This window comes from Eucyclogobius newberryi, unplaced genomic scaffold (genome assembly GCF_026437365.1).
Source record: "Eucyclogobius newberryi isolate DKJ021-1_F unplaced genomic scaffold, fEucNew1.0.hap1 SCAF_19, whole genome shotgun sequence".
NCBI classification, from domain to species: Eukaryota; Metazoa; Chordata; class Actinopteri; order Gobiiformes; family Gobiidae; genus Eucyclogobius; species Eucyclogobius newberryi.
The window spans coordinates 29,028,657-29,049,251 of NW_027315823.1; the positions used below are offsets into that span (position 1 = coordinate 29,028,657).

The following is a 20,595-nucleotide window of genomic DNA, read 5'->3' on the forward strand; positions in this document are numbered from 1 at the left end:
AAAAAGCCTGTATTCAGAACCAAAGTAGCGTTTCTATAAAAAGAGTGAATTTATGGAATGATAAATCTGTTTGCAATGTAATTTTGTATGTTATCTTACCGCAAATATTTATTGCAATGTGTTTTTAAATATCAGTGTTAAGTACTGGTTGAAAAGGAGGAATATAACATAAGATCGCTCTTTTTTCTGCAACTTTTTCATTAATTCTTTGTGTAACTGTATGTCACTGTTCATGTATTTTATTCATTCATTCATTCATTTTATGTTATGAATGAAATTTTTTTTTGCCGTACTATACTATAACACAATCAAAGTGCTGAACAGAGAGACTGATAGCTTCAATCATACCACACATAATCAATCAACATAAACAGTGAACATTATGTGTGTTAAAAGTCACGGCGTGTTGAGTTTTGCTGAGAGTGTTAAACTGCTCTGAGGCTGAACGATTTGTCAAATAATCATTATAGTTACAGCCCCTAATTCGTTATTATTCGAGCCTCCACATTCAACCACGCGCCCCCTCCTTTTCCTCTACAATCTCAAGTGGTCACCCTTGAAGTGTAGCCAGTATCAAAACACTTAAAAGACAGATTTCTCCAGAGAGGGGGCCCGGGCCGGCGTGGGGGTCTTTTTATCCCCCCTCCCTTGGCACGGCTCCTTGTTTAGCCTTTAGATGCCAAAGCAATTAGTTATGTTAATTGCGGGGTCCGTGGTGCCGCAGGTTCAGAACCGTGGCTCCACTTGGTTCGAACAGAAGCCTGGCGGAGCGCGTCACCGATTGGCTACACGGGGGAGGAGAGCCGCGGTGACGTCACTAGAGCGCGCCCCGCCCATCAGACGCAGCGTGCGCGCCGGGGGAGGCTGGGCAAGGGGCGGAGCCAGAGCGCGCCGGAGCTGAGCCGAGCGCGGAGCCCGAAGCGCGGAGAGATTACGCACGGCGAGCGCCCGGAGAGGATGCAAGTCTGACGAGAAAGAAGAGACGCGAGAAGAAGCAGCAGCAGCAGCGGCGGCGGCGGCGGAGGACAAAGCGAAGGCGAGCACGCGTCTTGTTGTTGTTGCTTTTTTTTTTTTTGAAGGGCTGTCAAAAAAAAAAAAAAAAACACGCGCGGTGTTGGTTCGGTGCGTAAAAAAAAAAAAAAAAAGGTCGACGCGCGCGCGGATCGGGTTCTAGCTGTCCTCCTCCATCTGGGTGCCATCTGCGACTCGGCTCGGGCGCTCTCTCCGCCGCACTGGAGCGCGCATATGTGGGAATGCAAACACATGCCTGACATATGAAGGCGTGGAGAGTCACAAAGAGGAACGGGATAAGAACGCACGAGCCGACCGCCGCAGCTGTTTCCCACCGGAGGACTTTGAAGAGCGCGGGGCCAGTGCTAGAGAGGAGGTAAGGAGAGCTGCAGTTTAAAAGGTCGAGTGGCGTTTGAACGGGTCTTGTCTTGTGTGTTTCAAAATGGATGATGAGTTTGGGCATGTGTACTCTCTCTTTCTTCCTACTCTGTATCGCAGAGCTTCTTGTGCAGATGGTGCCTCATCCTGTTCACTTGTTTATCTGATCAGTTCGTATCAACGCAAAAGGGGAATAGTTCTATCCAAACTCTCAAACTTGTTAAAAAAAATAGAAAATAAATCAACACCATCGTAATATTTCTGATGTAATGTTCAGTGCTTATCAGAGTTGCTTGGTGTTACTTTTCAAAATAAGACGAAATTGAAAAGTATTTGAATATAAACATGGCAGGATTTTGGGCCTCAGTATCATTAAAAAAGAAAATATAATAATAGTGATTGATGCTATACTTCTAGTAAACAGTTATTACTTGCCTATTACCTGAGGAAACGCTTGCTTGAGACAGAAAGGTTCTTGTTCCTTGTCAAAGTTATAACTAGTATATAATGCATGTATGACGATATGATTTGATTCTCTAGTTCAGTTAATTTATTTTTGCAAGATTTGTCATGTTGGTATGTGATGTAGTTACAAGTAATTTGTGTTTTTAAGTTCATTTGGGATTTGGTTCTAGTTTGCATACTGGTTGAAAGCAGATGTCCCTCAAACCTTACCATTACCACAAGCCAATAACAACAGCCAAGAAAACGCTTCTACCTTCTGCTGTCATCATTCGAGTCTCAATTTGACTCTTGGCAAACGTTAGATCTCCCCACACCTGGATTTGATGATTATAATGGCGGAAACGTCTCTCTTTTTTTTGTTGTCGGGATCAAAAAGGCGCTACCTCCAGCAGATAAATAAACCTCAGGAGTGTGATTGGCTCCATATGTGAACTTCCTCAGCTGTCATTTACTCCGATAGTAATCAGTTTTTCCACATGGCAAGCAGAGCAGAAGAAAGTAGGTAAGGAAGACATGTGCATCTGTTGTATCCCAGACATATGGAGAGAGGAGGAGGCAAACTGCTGTGTCTGTCGTTCACGCCGGGGATATGTTACCAAACACTTGACATTGGTGGGAAAGTGAAGCCCGGGGCAACTAAAAGTCACAATTTTGATGAAATCGCTGTAAAGTTTTGCTCTGTCGGGTTTAGGGATGTCAAGCTGATTTGGTTGAATCTGTAATTGTGATTATTCAGGTCACAATATAACCTTAGGAATGAAAAAAAATTTACGATACCACTTAAAAATAAGGTCCCTTAGTAGTACTGTTTATAAGGCATTAATAACCACTAGTTATTCGTTTATGCAAGACATTTTTAAATGGCTTGTACCATATTTTCCGGACTTTAAGTTGCATCTTTTTTCATAGTTTTGGCCGGGGTGCGACTTATACTTATATTTATATACTTATACTCCGGAGCGACTTATATGTGATATTATTTGTTATTTTCACACTTGCAACCGCATTTCATACTCCAGTGCGACTTATAGTCCGGAAAATACGGTAATACACCATCAAAATGTTTGTAAGAGCATAATGGTGCTTACTAAATGATTTTCAACAACCAAGTGATAAATGTGTGTAAAAGCCTTGTAACAGTGCCTATAAACAAATAACTGGTGCTTATAATCCGTTTACAAAGGGCCCTTCTTTTAAAGCGTTACCAATGGGAATTTTGAGTGATTTAGATGCTAAATGAATTCGTTTCAATTGAATCTACTCCAAAAAAGTAAATTTAAATGTGCTTTTTATATCTGGCTGTTTATCTACTTCAGAAAGCTTAATTTCTTAAAGCTAGTCACATAATAGAATGGCAATGCAGACAATGTATAATTTCACTCTTGTTTGGGACCTTGTGGTGTCAATGATCATGAATAATCATCAAATCGTAACGTCTCTACTCACAATAATCATAACACTAAAAATTCACGTCGTTACATCCCGGGCCTTGCTGTACGGGCGGGTTTCCTCGCTTGTTTGTACGGGGGGCAGAGAATAGGCAGAAGTACCTGGCTAGCATCACACGGACTAGACCAGACCACTGGAGAGATACGGAGCTGGACTAAGTGACGCTGGACAGTCTCAAAAGCAGAGCCCCCTGTCTGGTCTGCTGGACACTGTCACGCCTCTTTGACAACCAGCGCTGCTCTGCACTCGGCATTGTGTTTATATCTGTGGCCCCTTCAATTTGTTCAGGGCTCAGGGCGAAAGTTTGCTACTTGTCCAACATCAACACTTTATTGGTTCCATTTGCAGTGATTTGCACTCAGGTTACGTTCCTAATTCACTCTTATTACAGCTTGGGATCAACACAAGAAGCTGTCTAGTGTGTCCTTCCAACCATTTTGGCCCCTTATTCATTTGTGTGTGCTGCCCACTTGTAATTACCATACAATTACCACACAATCACAGTACATTGGCGACACTGTGGCTGAGTTGTCTGATTTATAGTCGTTCTGGAGTTTGCATGTTCTCCATGTGTGCAGCGTGTTTCCTCCGGGCACTCCCAATTTCTTCATCAATGAGAAACATACGTACTCGGAGGAGACATGGTTTCACTATTGCATGAACGACGATGTGTACATCCATCTGTCCATTTTTGTAAACCACATCTGCATTTCCCTTATTAATTTTGCTACATCCAACAGCCCGTTTATTCTCCTTTGAAGTGTTGGGAGCCATAACCGCCACGCTTTGTCCTCATGTGTAAACCAGGTGTCTGCGAGACACAGTGTCTGCTCCGATCATTCTTGTCTTGTAGCGCTTTCCCTTCCTTACAAGCCCAACTCCCAGCTGTGAACTTCTCGGGCCCGGGGAGTGTAGTGTGTAGTAATAAATAGCGAAACAGACAAGCATGACCCTCGCTCACTCACGCTTTTATACGTGAAGAATCCGTCCATAGACTGCCTCCTCTTGTTCGACATACACAAACACTTGCAGCTGCCTTTGGAGATGCCTTCAGGAAGAGCTCTATTAGTTCCACTGGCGAGCCTCGTGATACGTGGCCCCTGGGGTTCAATAAGAGGTTATATGTCTGCATTTGTTCTCCTCGTTTTTCCTCGAAGCGCTTTTCGCCCAAGGTCAACTGTCGTTTTGTCAGGGGGAAACATAAGTTTTGGAGTACATCCGTGTCAGAAGATTGGAGCACCTGCAAAGTGTCCCTCTGGCACTTTGCTGCTGGCTCTGTGTGGGAGCTTTCTCTGTTTGTTGTTGTGGTGGTGGTGGTGGTGGTCAGCACTTCCGTGGAGGGCTGTGATGACCCCTTTACAGCCCTCTGAACATGCTCGCTAACCCATGCAACAGCTCTTGTTTACGGAGGCGGAGAGGCCTTGTGAGTGGGCGCATGGTTCAGAAGAAAATTATGAAAGTTGTCAAGTTGTATTTCAGTTAAAAATGATTTGCATAAGAGCACTTTTACAATAGATTACGACAAAAACATGACGTAAACTTTGTAATAACCAGTGTTAGCCTTGTTAAACATTTGTCATGCCATACATCAAACCAATTCTTTATTTTTATTCTTATTTTTATCTTATAGCTTATTGTTATTTTTATCCCATAGCATATTTAAAATGTTTCTCTTTTGACTTATTCACTGTTCATTGTTTTATGTTGCACCGAATCACCAAGACAACTTCCTGTGTTTGTGAATTCTGTTCATTGACAATGGCAATAAAGCAAGAAACAGATTCTGATTCTGATTCTTACTCCAAGTTGTTTCCAGGGCTTAAAACTTTGAAAGGGAAAATTGTTAATTGAAAGTACTAACTCCAGTCAAGGGCAAGCATTGCGTATTTGAACCACGCATTTACTTCACCAAGTTTGAAACTCTGGAAAGTTTCTGTGGGTGTTATAGAAAACAAAACGAGACCATGTTTCTCTCTGAACAACTGTTACTTTCCAATGTAAAACCCAAAGGGCAAGTTGCTAGCATTCGTGCCTCTGCTCTAGCTGCGCGGTGTAGGCGGATAAGAAATGGGCGGTGCTGCTTCTGTCTAGCAAATTGTCTGTTGCAGTCATTAAATTCATTTTTCTCATTAGTTTCCTCCGCGTTTCTCGAGTGTAGACAAGATCAAGAGAACACATTTGCTGGGTAGGTGACACATTTACAGACAATTTCCTTTTACATAAAAAAAATGACAGCTTGTTGTGGGACATATGTGATGACAACCACTTACCCAGCCTTCTCTTCTTCATTGTTTTAGCTCACAGCTGGTCTCTTTGTTTTACTTATCTCCTCTTCTCAGCAGATGTTGTTCTACAGTCTCTCATACAACTGGCTTAGAGCTCTGTTTGTTGAATATGCGCACGGTACCTACTGCTTCGCCGCCATCCTCCGAAACCCGAGAATAGGAGATTAGCACAAGAATTTACACTATATTCCAATGAAAGTCCAAAACAAATCACTTTCCCAGCATGCCCTGTGAGAAGTCGGCCCATATGTCTCCAGTATGGCCTGAGCTGGTGATGATAGCCACATCTGGTTGGATCCGGGCCAGGGCCATTCGTCTGTTACGGCCCTTGACACCTGGTTTGAAGCAAGGCAGTCCGAGTGGCTTTTTCATTGTTTTCTCATGTCTACAGTTTGTATTATGTTTTATGGACTACTGCTGCACAAGGCCAACCCAGTTCTGCATATTTATGTGTCCTGAATTACTTTGCCAGATTAGGCTGTTGTAATACACAGGAGAAATTCTTAAGACTATGGATATTTCACATAACATAAGCTACAGCTTTTATGGCTATCAAGGGGGCTGTAACTTTATGATGTCATTTTAAAAGTTACACGTATCTCTTTATGTTCATTGTTGTGCAGTTTATCTTTCTCAACTGCTTGTTGAATGTAATTATTAGGGATGTTTTGTATTGTCAAAAGTCTACAATATATAAGACAATATGTTATGAATATAAGCTCCGTTTTTTACCGCAGCAACCAAAAGAACGAAACTAAATAGACCATGATCCTTTACAACAACAACATGAGTTATATTTGGAATTTGACAGTAATGATTCGCACAGTTGGGCCAAAGTCCGTCAAATTTTTCTATTTTCAATTTATGTCCAAATGTAATTTTTCCATTTTCCATATATCACTTAATGTAATAATGTTGGTCCAGTTCTTGATCCTCAGTGTAGTTTGTGTCATAAATGTTTTCCTGCTGCTAGGAGTATACTCCAAATGTATCAATTTACTGTGTCCATGACAGGCTGTTTTAAGGCCCAACTACATAGTTCTGAAATTGTTTAAATTTTTAAAGGAAAAAGTAATATTTTTGTTTAGATTCTGTTAGCCAATATTATTAATTTCACTGATTGACACACAAATCAGTGAAATTAATAATATTGGCAATTATAATACAGTAGAAAATGTCAGATTTCCAAATGAGTTGGTTATGAAATGCGCTGTAACAAGGACACCAAATTAATTTTACAATGTCGTGCATTATGCTTTCAGTCATTTGCAACACGGTATAATGACAAGCTGTTTCTGTAGTCACCGCCCCAGACCAGACTAGCAGAAAACTGGCTCTCCATCTGTGCCTATTGACCAGCATCAATCCTAGCCACACTGATGCATACTAGAACAAGGTGGAGAGATGCAACCTTTGAACATAATGCACTCTCACAATTAATGTTCTATCTAGACCATCTCAAAAATGTACAGCTCAACAACAACAAAAAACAGGTCGTCCTCTGATTGATGGGCAGGCAAACCAATTATTCACGCTGAGGTGTGAAAGTCTGTAACAGGATAGGCAGATAATCTCCTGGCCTGGACCGCTGTGGGAGAGTCTGTGAATGTGGCCGTCTTGTGTTTTCGTGGCTGGAGGCAGGAGGACGGTGATTGACAGGTCCGACGTGTCCCTGTTACGTCACACGGTTGTTCATTGTGTGCGCATCCCTGCCCGTGTGTGTGTTCCTTCAGGGAGGAAAGTGTCTTCTCTCTTCCCCAAACGGCGGACACCTGGTAAATGGGGCCACTACGGGAGCTAAAAGAACCATGACACACATTGACTTTGCCCTGTTCTCTGGGGCCCAGCTGTGGGTGATGCAAGCAAAACAAATGTGCTTCAAGCTTATGCCACTCGAAATATCAAACTTTTTTTTTTACCTATTCGCGGGAAAGCCTGAAACAAAACCCATGTGCAATTATGTGAAGCTTTTGTTTATTTTTCCTGGTACAAGGCCGTATGACGGCAATAGCATAACAAGCTAACCTCAATGTTGACCAAACATTGACAAAATGCTAATGTGCTAATTGCAATGTTTTGGAAGCTTTTAAAATGAACAGTCCATTATTGCTAATAAAAAGGACTGAAATATGTTTATCCAAAATGATAAACTGTGCAAATAGTGCTTTTGTCCAATGTAGGGCTGAATTTAAATCACATCAAGAACTAATTACCTCTAATCGTCAAGCAAGGTGAGACGTCAACAGCCAATCCCGTAGCAGTATTTTACTTCTTATTTTATAGAATTAAGATTAAATTCTACAGTGCTATCTCTACATTTACGATTTTACTGAACTCTGTCTACCCAACTTTCATTTTTCCTGCACTTAGCTGCTGCTGCTGCTGCTAAGTGCATTTCCATCAGTGGGTCACTTCTGTTCGTCCAGTGTTTTTGCAATTATCTCCATGAACGACAAGGTTATTTGAGGGCTTGTCTTGCAGTCTTTCTACGTCTAAAGCTCATATTTGGGATCCTAAACGTTTATTTCGCCGGTGCCCTCCATTGTACCTTTACCCAATTACTCTTTGGCCACCAGCCCCCCAACTTTTCCACACCTTCCTCCGCATAGGCGTCCTTTCTCTTGCCTGTTACTGTCCAACCACGCCACCTCTCCATTTCGTTCCATAGCCGAGCGAGCGAGGAACCCTCTGTTGATATTGGGTCGTGTCCAAATATGTAGTCTACGGGGCTGGAAGGTAGTAATGAGAGCCAAGAAAAACAGCTTGGCTCAGTGTCTGACAACCAGGCTAGCCTTTCTGATGAAACCTAATGAAATCAGTATTTTCTTCCCTTGTTAGTCCCTCCCTCTGGCTCTTTGGCTCCTTGTTTGTGTCCCCTTCATTTCAGGCCCTATCTGGCGCCACTCATTTCCAGCCGAATTCCTGTTGAGGCTTGTCAAGAACTTCTGGTAGATCCATAAATTCAGCGTTGTAAAAATATTTGGAGAATATTTTTGGCCTATTAGAAGTAATGAGTGGACTGGTGTGAAGTGGTAAAAGGAACATACACCTTAGATTTGTTTTTTATATCCTTGACCAACACCGATGACATACAGTCAACAAATCAGATACTAATCGATATGAAAACTAGTATCAAAATATTTTTGCAGTTTGCAGTTTTAGAATTATCTTGAGTGTTATCAGAACTAGTATAAGATAAGATAATCCTTTATTGTCCCACATGCGGAAATTTCATTGTTGCAATGCAGGTAGATACAGAGGAAAAGAACAGATCACTTATAGGAAGTTTGAAAAACACTCTCAGTAGAAGATCTCTTATAAACAAAAACTCCCATAGACAAAACCTCCCATTACCCAACAAGGGAGGGAGGGGGAAAATAATAAAGATAAAATAAATAAATAAATACCATTGCATGCGATCACGACAGTAATTGCAGATTAATATGTGTCACGACAGTAATTACACATGAATTGCACATGAATTTCACAGTAATTAGTTAGTAAAAGACGACCACATAGTAACATCAAGAAAATACCGTATTTTCCGGAGTATAAGTCGCACCAGCCAAAAAATGCATAATAGAGAAGAAAAAAAACATATATAAGTTGCACTGGAGTATGAAATGCGGTTGTAAGTGTGAAAATAACAAATAACATCACATATAAGAGGCTTTGGAGTATAAATATAAATAGAAGTATAAGTCGCACCCCGGTCAAAACTATGAAAAAAGGTGAAACTTATAGTCTGGAAAATACGGTACTTTGTTGTTGTTAGAGAAAAAAATATTTTTTAAATCATCATTATGTATCGAAATCTGTATTGTATATCCAGCGTATTCCTTATTCCGCATTGCAATTGAAATGTTAGTATTGCGATAACTAAACGGGACAACCCCCATATATTCATCCGTTTCAGTGAGTGGGGTTCCATAAATTGTAGAAAAGTATCCAATGTCTTAAGTACAAATGATTAAGTGAACAGCCCTCACCAAATCCAATAGTCGAGTAAGTATCTGTCCCAAGGGAGCAATACAAATTAAGTTCAGTGCATTAAGCCAGTGGAGCGCACTGCTTAACATGCATTTGGCAATTTGACACCCAAAAATGCTCGCTCTCAATTGCTCAAACCTGTTATCTATCGATGCAATTTGCAGTAGTTAGACTTACTGTTGAAAGGTGTGTTTTTTTTAAAAATAAGTGAATGTTGTATCATTTTGTGTGTGCGCGTTAGGGAGGGGAGGGGGGTCAGGACAGGGGAACAGATGTGCGCTGTATTGTGGACGAACTGGGACCAGGTGCAGCCTTTGTCTCCACGGCATTTAAGTCCACTCGCTTGCATTCAGCCGCCTCGTGCCCGGCCCCTCCCCCCCTCCGCTCCTCAGCCCGTCTTGGAGGAAAGGGGGGGTGTATATACCATTAGCCTATACACCCCCGCCTCCCTCTTTCTCCCCCCCTTGCCTTCCCCTCTCACAGGTGACTGTTGGAGGTCCCAGCTGGCCAGGCTCTTGGCCGATTAGATCCATATGGTACAGGAGGCGAGGAGGAGGAGGAGCAGTGCCCATCAGTAGTTGGGCAAGTGAAGTAAAGGGTTCTGTCCTTTCCTGTCCTCGATTTTACCAGAGATTTTACGTTCTTTAACTACAACTACTTTCTACTAATTGGTGTTAGGTAAATGATTCGGCCTGGACAATATCGGACAAAACCAAGACCAAATCATAAACATAAATAATTAATACAAAATAGTTTACATTGCAAAAGCAGTACATTTATGTGATGGAGAACCGTGGTGTAACAGCAACATTTGTATTGTTGCGTTATCGATTGTTATGTTGGCTATTGTTGTAAGAAATGTTTTTTTTCAAACTTGTGCTTACTGCTTTGCCATAAAGTGATTTCTTATTTAGATTTTTTTTACTTTCTTTTCTGATGATATTTGCAACGTTATATACAGATTATTGTAGTTTGTTTGTATGGGACCCCAGGAAGAGCAGCTGTCAATCTGGTGAAAGCCCATGGTAAATGTATAAATTATAAACATACGTTCCCCATATGGCAACCTATGTATTTGTATTGTACTGAATGAGCTAGTTGGCCAATAACAATAGCATTTTAGTAAAATAAAGTAAAACCAAATTAACTTATCTACATTTAGACCCTTTTTTACCATCTCAAATACATCTTCACATGGATTGCAGTTGATGGTGTGTGGCCCGGGACACATACTTGCAGCATTGCACACAGCACCGTTTGTCTCTTTGCCCCCTGATGGATGAACATGGCCTGCGTTGTGTCTCTCCTCACTTTATCTGCCTCGACAGCACGGAGATAGCGGAGCCTACAACGTTCAGACGACCCCTGGGTAAACCCTTATGTCCATTTATTTAAACCTGCCGTAATTACACACCATTCGACCCACGCACGAGTTATCTCCTTGCGGGTGATTTAGTTTGAAGTGATCCTGAAATTCTTCACCCACCCCGTTCTTTTTCTTTCTTAAGCCCGCTCACCTGCACAGGCCGAGGCAATTAAATCCGATTGAATGTTTAAATGCAAATGAGTGTCACCTGAAGCTGAACAAACAGAGAACACCTGGTTAGCAACAACAGCCTGCCCACACTGATCCTCCATCCGGTGACACCTTCTGGGCCGCTTAGTAAGTATAGCCGGGGACCAAGTACAAGCGGATTAGACGGAGAAAGTGTCAAGTGTACGCAAAGAAAAGGTATTTAGTGTTGCGCTTAAATGATTGACATGATTACAGCTTGAATCAGTATAGTCAGTTTCAGCATACTTCTAGTTTTATGATATTATATGGTTGATATCATTATAGACTCATTGATGACATTTGATATATTGTTACAGAAAATCAACCATAATGAAACGACTTTATGCTTCTTAAACAAAAAATGCAAAAAAAGCAAGAAAATCTCATTAAACGCTAATGGGCAATAAAAACTTTGATGCGCTGCATCAAATTAATGGAAGAATGAAACGGGCAAATGGTTAGTTAGTATCTTTAATGAGTCGTAGGGATATCACAATGTCAAATTTTAGTGTTACGATTATTGTGAGAGGAAAAACCCATCACGATTTAACGATTATTCTCGATTATTGAGACTGTGACTAAACTGCAGTGAAATCTCAAATTTTCTTTCGTTTCCATTGTTGTTTCCACAGCTTTATGAAATAGAACTTTCTGAAAGACAGAATAAAGTTAAATTTGAAAAAACATCTTGCAAAAAAGTTTAAAAAGTCTACTTTTTGGACCATAGATTGATCTAAAAAGCTTCCTAAATTGTCATGATTATAATTTTTTGATCCTCACGATTATATTGTGCACTGAATAACCACGTAAGTTGAACCTCATCAGCTCAAATGTTATTGATAAAACAATTTCCCTGTCTGTGCAAAGAAAAGTTATATAGTTCCAGCTTCCATTTATTGAACAATGATAGTTATTTTGCATCTCCATGTTCAAATAATTCAAGAATCTTTTATTTTGGAATTTCCAATCCTCCACACAGCAAGTGACAGCAAGTTCACCCTAAATACAGATTCATTGTAGACATTGACGTCGATCCTACAAATCTCTTTCCCTTTCATTACAATGGCGGCCCCCTTTTCCAATAGCCAGCACACTCATCTAACCTAGCATCTCCCGTCACGTCTCCCGCTACGCTTGTTTCCAGGCACGCTCCGAGATTTACAGCACAGATCTTTGCGCGTTGCCTCCTCTTTGTTCCATTAGCTCGCGGAGGACGACAGGTGGCATCCAGACCGGACGAGCGGCTCCCGTCCTCATCCGAGCCCACGTTCACCTGAGTTCACCGCCCGCCGGACCACTTTGTGTGCCAGCAGCTGTCTCCCCTGACGCCGCGGTGACACTGGACCCAGGTGCTCGCGAGCCAGATGAAGTCATCCAGCAGTGTACCGCCGTCTAATTGGCAGGCAATTCTCTGTAGGCTTTCAGCGCTCCAAACTCACACCTGATGTCCCTAACCCCTGCGTTACTTCTGGAGTGGTTAACAACAGACCTTCTCCACGTCTTAAGATTGCGCAGCTGTAACCTATTTCCCCCCCCCCAGTTTGCGCCAAAGTGGGACGGCGTTAGCTCGATGCAATATGCTCGGGTCTAATTTGTGCGTTTAAAAGCTTCATGGTGCGGACGGTGCCAGGCGAGCACAATAGAGATCTTTTTTTTTCTTCTTCTTTTACGAGGGCGAGACTCGATTTGGATCGGAATCGGCCGCTCGCTGCCAGTGGAGATCTGTTGATGATGTGTCACCAAATAAAACAACAACTACTCGTAAATGCGCGGCGCAAATCCCCAAATGTGCGTCATTGTAAAGTTGTTTATGTGCTAACAGTGTTGACACAGAGGCCATATGCACTGTTGATTCTGTTATTGAGATGTCAGTCTAATTTCCTGGCCATACGGACGGAGTGTGCGGGGGCTTTGTGCTTTCCTCGGGCCGGACCCTGTGGCGCGCTGGCAAGATATGGCCGCTACGTAAGTGATGTGTCCAAATAACGGCGAACAGGTGGAGCGAAGGCAGGCCCGGCCGCAGCGTGGAGTAAACAGAGGGTGACTCAAAATGTTACAATGAAGATATGAACCGCCAGAATAATAGGAGGTGTAGTAAAGAATAACTATTTTCTGATTTGTCTGATCGCTTTCTATTGAGTGGGTGAACGTTCAACTCAACCCTCTAAGCCAACACCTATAAACTTATTTACCTGCCGCTAATTCACTTAAAGTTATCTGTTTTTCAGTTTATTTGGAGTTTGAGAAAGTTCAAAGTAATATTAATTCTGTTCATCCAATTTTGATATTTCTTGACTGTAATATATGGATTTTCCCGCTAATATTCGAACAATATTCAATCAAAAAATCCAACAGAAATGTGGTAAAACGTGTCTTGAAACGTGTTAGTTGAGGTTTAATCATCAGACACGTGTGAAATGTCTGTAAAGGTATTCACAAAAGAGTATATGGTGACCTTCCTGCACTTATTTGTAGATTTTAAAACATTTTTTATTAAGGATATACACGATATCTTCAAGACAATATTCACAGCATTATCTGAATTTTGATGTCTTTCCCACCTCTTAATTGGAATGTCCATGTTTTTGCAATCTTTGTCCGATAAATGTCCAATTCACAGGATTGTCGATCGCTCTTGTTAGAGTTGGACAAATAAGTTCCTTCTTTAAACCAAAATCAATACCCCCAAATAACATGGCGCTGGACTTTCAATATCCAAACACCAAGAGTCGATTCCAAGTTTTCACCCCCCCCCCTTTTTTTTCAGAGCTTAAACCTTCAAAACATCACTCTTTATAAACTGGGACCCTGTGGCTCAAGGCCGGCCAGAGTTCATCGCTGTGAAGAAGACATAAGGGCCGCCATTGAAGCCAAAGCCCTAAAACCATGAAACCATATTTAAAAAGCTGCTTTGGACTGACCCTTAACCTCGCCGCTGCCATACTTGTCTATTAATCGTCTATTCTCCACGCGGTTTGAAAAGTCTGATCCACTCCAAATGGAGACGCGACCCCGGCCCCACGACGGGCGCAGCGGAAGACAAAGACCGCCTCTCATCCCACCAGCGAAAACCCCTGATCTGGTGGTCCCATTCAACGGCAGAAGCATATTGAGAAGTTTTAACATTTAAAAGCATTGCCCGTCTTGTTAGTAAAGCGTGAAATAGCGCCGTGCCCGAGTCCATTATGTCTGCCGGGACCCCTCCTTTCCATTTGTTAGCGAGCTCAATGAGGGGGCATTCTTCTCCCAGACAAAGGCCGTCTTCAGGATTTCTTCTGTTATTGATCTGAATAGTTTGGGAGTGAGGGGCTAAACTTTCGACATCTGGCTCTTTGATGGGAGCGCGGGGTGCAGGGTGCTGGGTGGGTGCTGGGGTCCTGTGTGTCGGGTGATGTGAAGTGGGGCTTTTTTTTCACGGGACGTTTTGTTTCTCTTTGTAAGCGCCGGCTTCGTATTTACTGGGTGGCAACAAAGGCAGCGCAACAAGTAATTTTACTTCAGTCTTTTAACATTGTGTTCAGTAAAAGGCTTGTGTTGTGAGCGTGCGAACTGTTGCCAAGTTAAAAGCAACAAACCAGTAAAACCTTTGGAGCTAACGATTGAATTCTGCTAGGTTTGTTTATTACAGGTATTACTTTATTTATATATTCATTGCCACTATAGCTGTTTGACCTCTATTTGACCTCCACTCTAGTGTTGACATGATTCTAAAATTTCAAACTCTTTTTCAATACTAAGGAATATACTCAATGCCACGATGATGATCTGACAGTGTTTTTTGACGTCAAGGTTTTAAACATTCGATTTTTGTCAGAAAAGCTCAAGATTATTTCAAAACTGTTCAGGAATGGTCAAATTTCTTTGTATCAATACTTGTCTTTTACACTTTTGACAACCCTTGAATAATAATAATATGAGTGCTTTAACTTTATAACTCAAGTTGGTGGATATGTATTGGTTAAAAGTTAATGACCGATTCCAGTTCGATACCACAAAGTAATAAAAAATACTTCAGGCTGTAATTTTCAACACAGAATAATATTACTTTCTTTTGTACTGCTCTTCTTAAATACTTTCTCCTATATCAATTCTGATAAAGCTCAAACAGTTTTGTAAAGGTCAAATTTTTTTACCGTTTTGGGATTTTTTTAGTTTCGTAACGTTCAAACGAGCATCTAGTTTTAATACTGTATAAATTATCAGATTTTTTTTTTTTTATAACTGCTCTTACTTTTGGCAACTGCTTCTCACTTAACCATCAAGCTGAAAAGTAAACATTTTCTGTTCATTTATCCTACTCAAAAAGCTTATTTCAAAACAAAAGTGCACCGTTTTCACCTCTGGCTCCGGCGAGAACGATGCTGTTGATCTTTGGTAGTTGTTGTACATTTCACTACTTTGAAATAAAGCAGCTTGTTCTGTTTTGAATTTGCGACCCATGCATTGGCTCTGGTGTGTTCGCCCTCCGCCTGACCCTCCCCGCTCTCTTTCCCCCCGCAGACCTTAGAAGAGACGAAGAGCCCTGCCATGCCCGGTTCTCCTGTGGATGCTAAGACTCATTCCAGATCAGCCCCCAGCCTCAGTGCCAGCTCCAGCATGCCCCCCCTGCCGTCTGTCAACCCCAGTGGCCCCCGCCCGGCCTCCTTCTCCACCACAGCGTGTAAGTGCCAGCCTTTTACTACACTTACTTCACTTACTGCTTAGTCCTTTTGGCTCTTGACCAAATGGTAATGGGCGACAGTGGCTCGATTACCAGTAGTGCGCGCAGTGAAGCTGATGACAAATCTGTCCATATGTCAGCGGCATATTTTAGTACAATCAAATCGTTTTGGCTGTCGTCTCGGTTTTCAAATACCTTTAGTCGTGATTATATAGGGACTGTGTAGTTAATTGATTCATTTAAAAACTATGCTCGACAGACACAAATTGATGAATTGAAATGTATAATGTCAAGTTTTTCCATCCAATCATATTGCTACAAAAACACTACAAAAGAGGTTTAAAAACATATTTTAACCCATTTCTGTTGGCTTGACTATTATAATCTGACTCTCGTTAATGGAAAGCATTATGTTTTGCCAATTTCACCCACCCCTTTCTCATATTTCCTATTTGGACGATTTTTTAAAAACATTTCTGAACCTTCTCCTTTCTTCTCCAGTGACCAATGGAAACCACCATTCCCCGCCGACCCTAAACGCAGTGCCGTCTCCACCTCAGCGCTATAGCAACGGTCCGTCCTCATCCTCTTCCTCGTCGCTGGCCAACCAGCAGCTGCCCGCCACCTGCGGGGCGCGCCAGCTGAGCAAACTCAAACGCTTCCTGACCACGCTGCAGCAGTTTGGCAACGACATATCCCCGGAGATCGGAGACAGCGTCCGGAGCCTCGTGCTGGCCCTCGTGGTGAGACAGAGATTATTATTATTATCATCAATGTTCGTCATTTCATTGTGCTTCTATCACTGTTCATGACGCTTTTACTCCTCTCTCGTAGAATTCGACAGTAACGATTGAAGAGTTCCATTCGAGACTCCAGGAAGCCACCAACTTCCCCCTAAGGCCATTTGTTATCCCTTTTCTCAAGGTAAACACGCGCTTCTTTGATTCATTATGCTAAATCTTATCTTCCACGGCCTTTCTCAAAGTTGTCCCAATGATGTCAGCTTAAAGATGTTGTCACCGTGGCGTCCATCGACCATAAACCATAAAGCTCCCTTAACCACATAATAGCTATTGGTTTTGGCGAGCTATCATTGCCTCTACATTCATTCAAACATGTTGTATGATGTTTTTGCGGCGAATACTTTTGGGAAAACCCATTCTCCCCAACGTTTATGTTATGACAGTGACTATAAATATGATGGGGGTTCTCTTAGTCCTGCTTTGACCAGCAACAGTGAAGTGGCAAGCCTGTTAAGCCCCTACAACGTTACTCACGAGGTTGCACACAACCTCGTGAGTAACGTTGTAGGAGCTTCCCTTATTAAAGTAAAGTGTAAATCTTCGGCGAAGTTAAGCGGCCGTAAATTTAAGCCCCGTTCATTTTTTCCACGTTTACCTCTTTCTCACCTTTGGCCCGCCTCCATCTGTCTGTCCGCGCGAGACAAGCAACCCCTGTTTCCCTGCTTTTGGGCTAATTTATTACTGGAGGGTGGGGCGCCCCAAACTTAATGCCAACTCTGTAAGAATAGCCCGTCTTAAGGCAAAGAAAAGGGGCGGAGTCGAGCGGGCCACAGACAGATGGGACGGAGACAGGGGGCGAGGAAGTGGAAAACGGAGGGGAAAAAGAAGGCGCTAGGAAGTGTGAAACATGCCTATAAACTGTCCCCTTCCCCGCTTTTTTTAAGGGCCGCGGTGCGCCATATGGAGCCGCTGTCCCGTTAACGGAGCGCTCAGCTGCCAACGCGCTGCCAATTTAACGTCCACCCCGCTGAACGCCACTCGCTGACAAAAACTAAATGAAAAGCGGTCTGTGATGACAAAAAAGTTTTGTCAATTAAATGTGTAAACTGAGTGGAGAATAGATTGTAGGGATGTGTTTTTCTGGACGATTTTATCACTACATACATTTCACAGGACACACTTTACTGGCATATTTCCTCTTTTTAAATCACTTGACAAGCCTCTGATGTGAATAATTAATGTCATATTCCAAATAAGCTTAATAACAATTTAGTATTATTTAGTAGTAGCTAAAGAAACAAATAGTATTGTTTCTTTAGCTGTTGCTGCAACAAAACAATGTATTTAAACACATGGGCTTCAATATATTCAATATATTGTGACAGTTCACAATATTATTTTTGATTTTTGACATAATGATATCCAGATATTGTGGTTATTGTTCCATCCCTGAGAGAAACACATTGAAATAACACCGTTTCATAGGAACGCTTGGATCTAAGAGTCTCATACAGGACCAAATATACTGTAAAAAAATAGTTTTGTTTTGTTAGTATTTTTTCATGCGGTAGAAGGTACTGTACACACCGTAGTGAAATATAATACACTTTTTTGTTAACTGAAGGTATATATTTGAACTGAATTAGCGTGACATTTCATTGACGAAAGAGACGGTAAAAATATTGCTAAACAATTCAGTCGCACTTAACACCGGCACAAACAGCCACGCGGGAGACACGGGAGATGAGCTCTGTGAACCGACGAGGCGCTGCCCACGTCCTTATCGCGACCGCGGGTTCAGTACGGACAGTGCACCACCGGCTTTGATTGATCGCAGGCGTCCGATTGGCCAGCGTTGCCGGATTATGATGGGTTGCAGCCTCGGTTACATTTGGAATATGGGAGAAAAGGGAAGAAAAAAGAAAGAAGAAGTTAGATTTACTGGAAGGGGAGTGTAGTGTGCACGTTTACACAATCCTCTGGTCGGGATGCTTGTAAAGAAATGGAGATCACATGGAGCACAGGACGAGTATTCAGCCAGCAGAGGAAAGTAGGGAGCGAGGAAGTGGCGTAATTGCAAACACACCGCGGCTGCTCCTAATTAGGGAAATACGGGAAGCGATGGAGCAGATAGGACAGAGACGGATCTAAAATATTCACTAAAGCGTATGTGAAATGTTGTTTGGAACTGTTTTGGTGTTCAGGTTTCATGCATTGTTTAGTTGTCGCTAGACGCTGTTTTTTTGAAACGTTTCGGGAGAAAATTGTGAAAGGATTTTGGCAGTCACATTTTTGTGCACTTCCAGATGAAATTCTGGTTAAACTATGATTAAACCCGAGATAACTGGCCAATTTACCGAGAATGAATGACATTTTACTCTGGGACAACGTGAAAAACAAAAACTGGCGTCAAGTTCAATGTCGTCTTTATTTTCATTTTGACTCGAGAATTAAAAAAAAAAGGTTTATTGCCGAACAAAAGCTAGAATTCACAAACTAGAAACTTGCCCTGACATGAACGACAACAAAAATAATAGCAAAATATAAGTCAACAAATAAAAAATAGGGTTATGTGTGAACGCACCCTTTTAAACCTGTTGTTCCTCTATTTCTTTTTGTTTCTCTCAGGCCAATCTCCCCTTGCTGCAGAGAGAGTTGCTCCACTGTGCGCGGGCGGCCAAGCAGACCCCGGCCCAGTACCTGTCCCAGCATGAGCACATCCTCCTCAGCACCACCATGGCCTCCTCGCCCGACTCCTCAGAGCTTCTCATGGAGCCACCAGAGCCCGCCCCCAAGAGACCCAGCCCCAGCCGGTGAGAGCGCGTCGTCAAGGCGACTGGGGAGGCTGTCGATACTATCTTCTGTCGGTTAATGCCTCGTGACCTGTACCTGGGGCCATCTTCAGAACGTTCAGAAAATACGTTCAGAAAATCTGCATAAATGCTCGAATCAATCAGAACGGTCCGAATCTTTGCTGTCGTCATTTGCGGTAGAGGCAAAGTACAAAACTGTAAATACTCGCCGTTTCCAGTAGAAACGACAGATAGAATGAAAAACCCAGATGGAAAGGGTTAAATCATAAATAAACTACTACTACTACTACTACGACTACTAATGCTACTGTTATTAGTGCTACTGCTACAACTTTTACTACAACAATTTCTGAGCTACTTTTATTATTGCTTTTGCTACAACTTTTACTGCTGGAGTTAAAAATATTACAAATCAAATGAGAACAGCAAGATGATTACTAGATTTTGCGGCTTGCATCTCATTGAAATAATCTTAACAGTCCAGAAATCCGATGACAATCAGATGTTGGCATGTGAATATAGCCAGTGTTCTAATCTAAATAGAGTTTCTAACTATAAAAGCATCCAGAGCGTCTCCAATAACTCCCTCTGCTTTCCTCTCCACAGAGTCAAAGAAAACGGTTTCCACGAGCGGCCGCCCCCGTCCTCGCTGGAGCCCTCCGCCAAACGCATCTGCACCATCAGCCCGGCTCCCCGGCACAGCCCTGCCCACCCGCTGCCCCTCAGCTCGCAGCTCCACCCGACCCCTCCGCCGCTGCAGCACTACGCCCTGGACGACATCGCAGCGCCCCACATCCTCCACCGCGAGCACAGCCAACGCATGCTGGAGCTCCGCGACCTCAAAGACCGGCCCAGACTGCCTGGTATGTGGCGCCCGGCCAGACCCCGAAATGAGTAAACCTGGCACAAACACACTGGCATCTTATTTGGGGAGCGATTCAGGGAGATCTGGGAAAGTTTGTCCAGATATTAGTGCTATATTTCTGGAGCGTTTTTAAGCAGCTAGACGCGGTCCAAGCCTGGGACTGTGGGGTTAGTTGACTCTGGCGTAAACGTGGACGTCCAAAAGGTGTGACTGTTTATTACATTTAAGTTTGTTAGGCATCAAAACGTTTGAAATATTGCAATTGATTTTAGAGATATGCAACATTAAAATATTGCGTGTGTAAATGAAACTAGAAAAAAAATGACCGCAAACGAGACAAACAAAACAAAAACAGCCAAACAAGGAAGTATATAGTGATAT

General features: G+C 42.4%; 1 protein-coding gene across 2 annotated transcripts in view; it reads left to right on the forward strand.

Moving 5' to 3' along the window:
- The first annotated feature begins 1,368 nt into the window (after positions 1-1,368).
- The window catches only part of cbfa2t2 (CBFA2/RUNX1 partner transcriptional co-repressor 2), a 31,884-nt gene continuing 12,657 nt past the window's right edge, over positions 1,369-20,595 (forward strand). Inside the window, exons 1-6 of one of the 2 annotated variants that reach the window (XM_072452597.1) lie at positions 1,369-1,387; positions 15,634-15,793; positions 16,295-16,536; positions 16,628-16,717; positions 19,165-19,349; positions 19,956-20,212. In XM_072452597.1, the coding sequence (XP_072308698.1) occupies positions 15,661-15,793; positions 16,295-16,536; positions 16,628-16,717; positions 19,165-19,349; positions 19,956-20,212 (907 nt within the window). In that variant the 5' untranslated portion in view covers positions 1,369-1,387; positions 15,634-15,660. Of the gene's footprint in view, positions 1,388-15,633; positions 15,794-16,294; positions 16,537-16,627; positions 16,718-19,164; positions 19,350-19,955; positions 20,213-20,595 lie in introns of those variants that run through there. The other variant, XM_072452598.1, reaches the window with a different exon arrangement.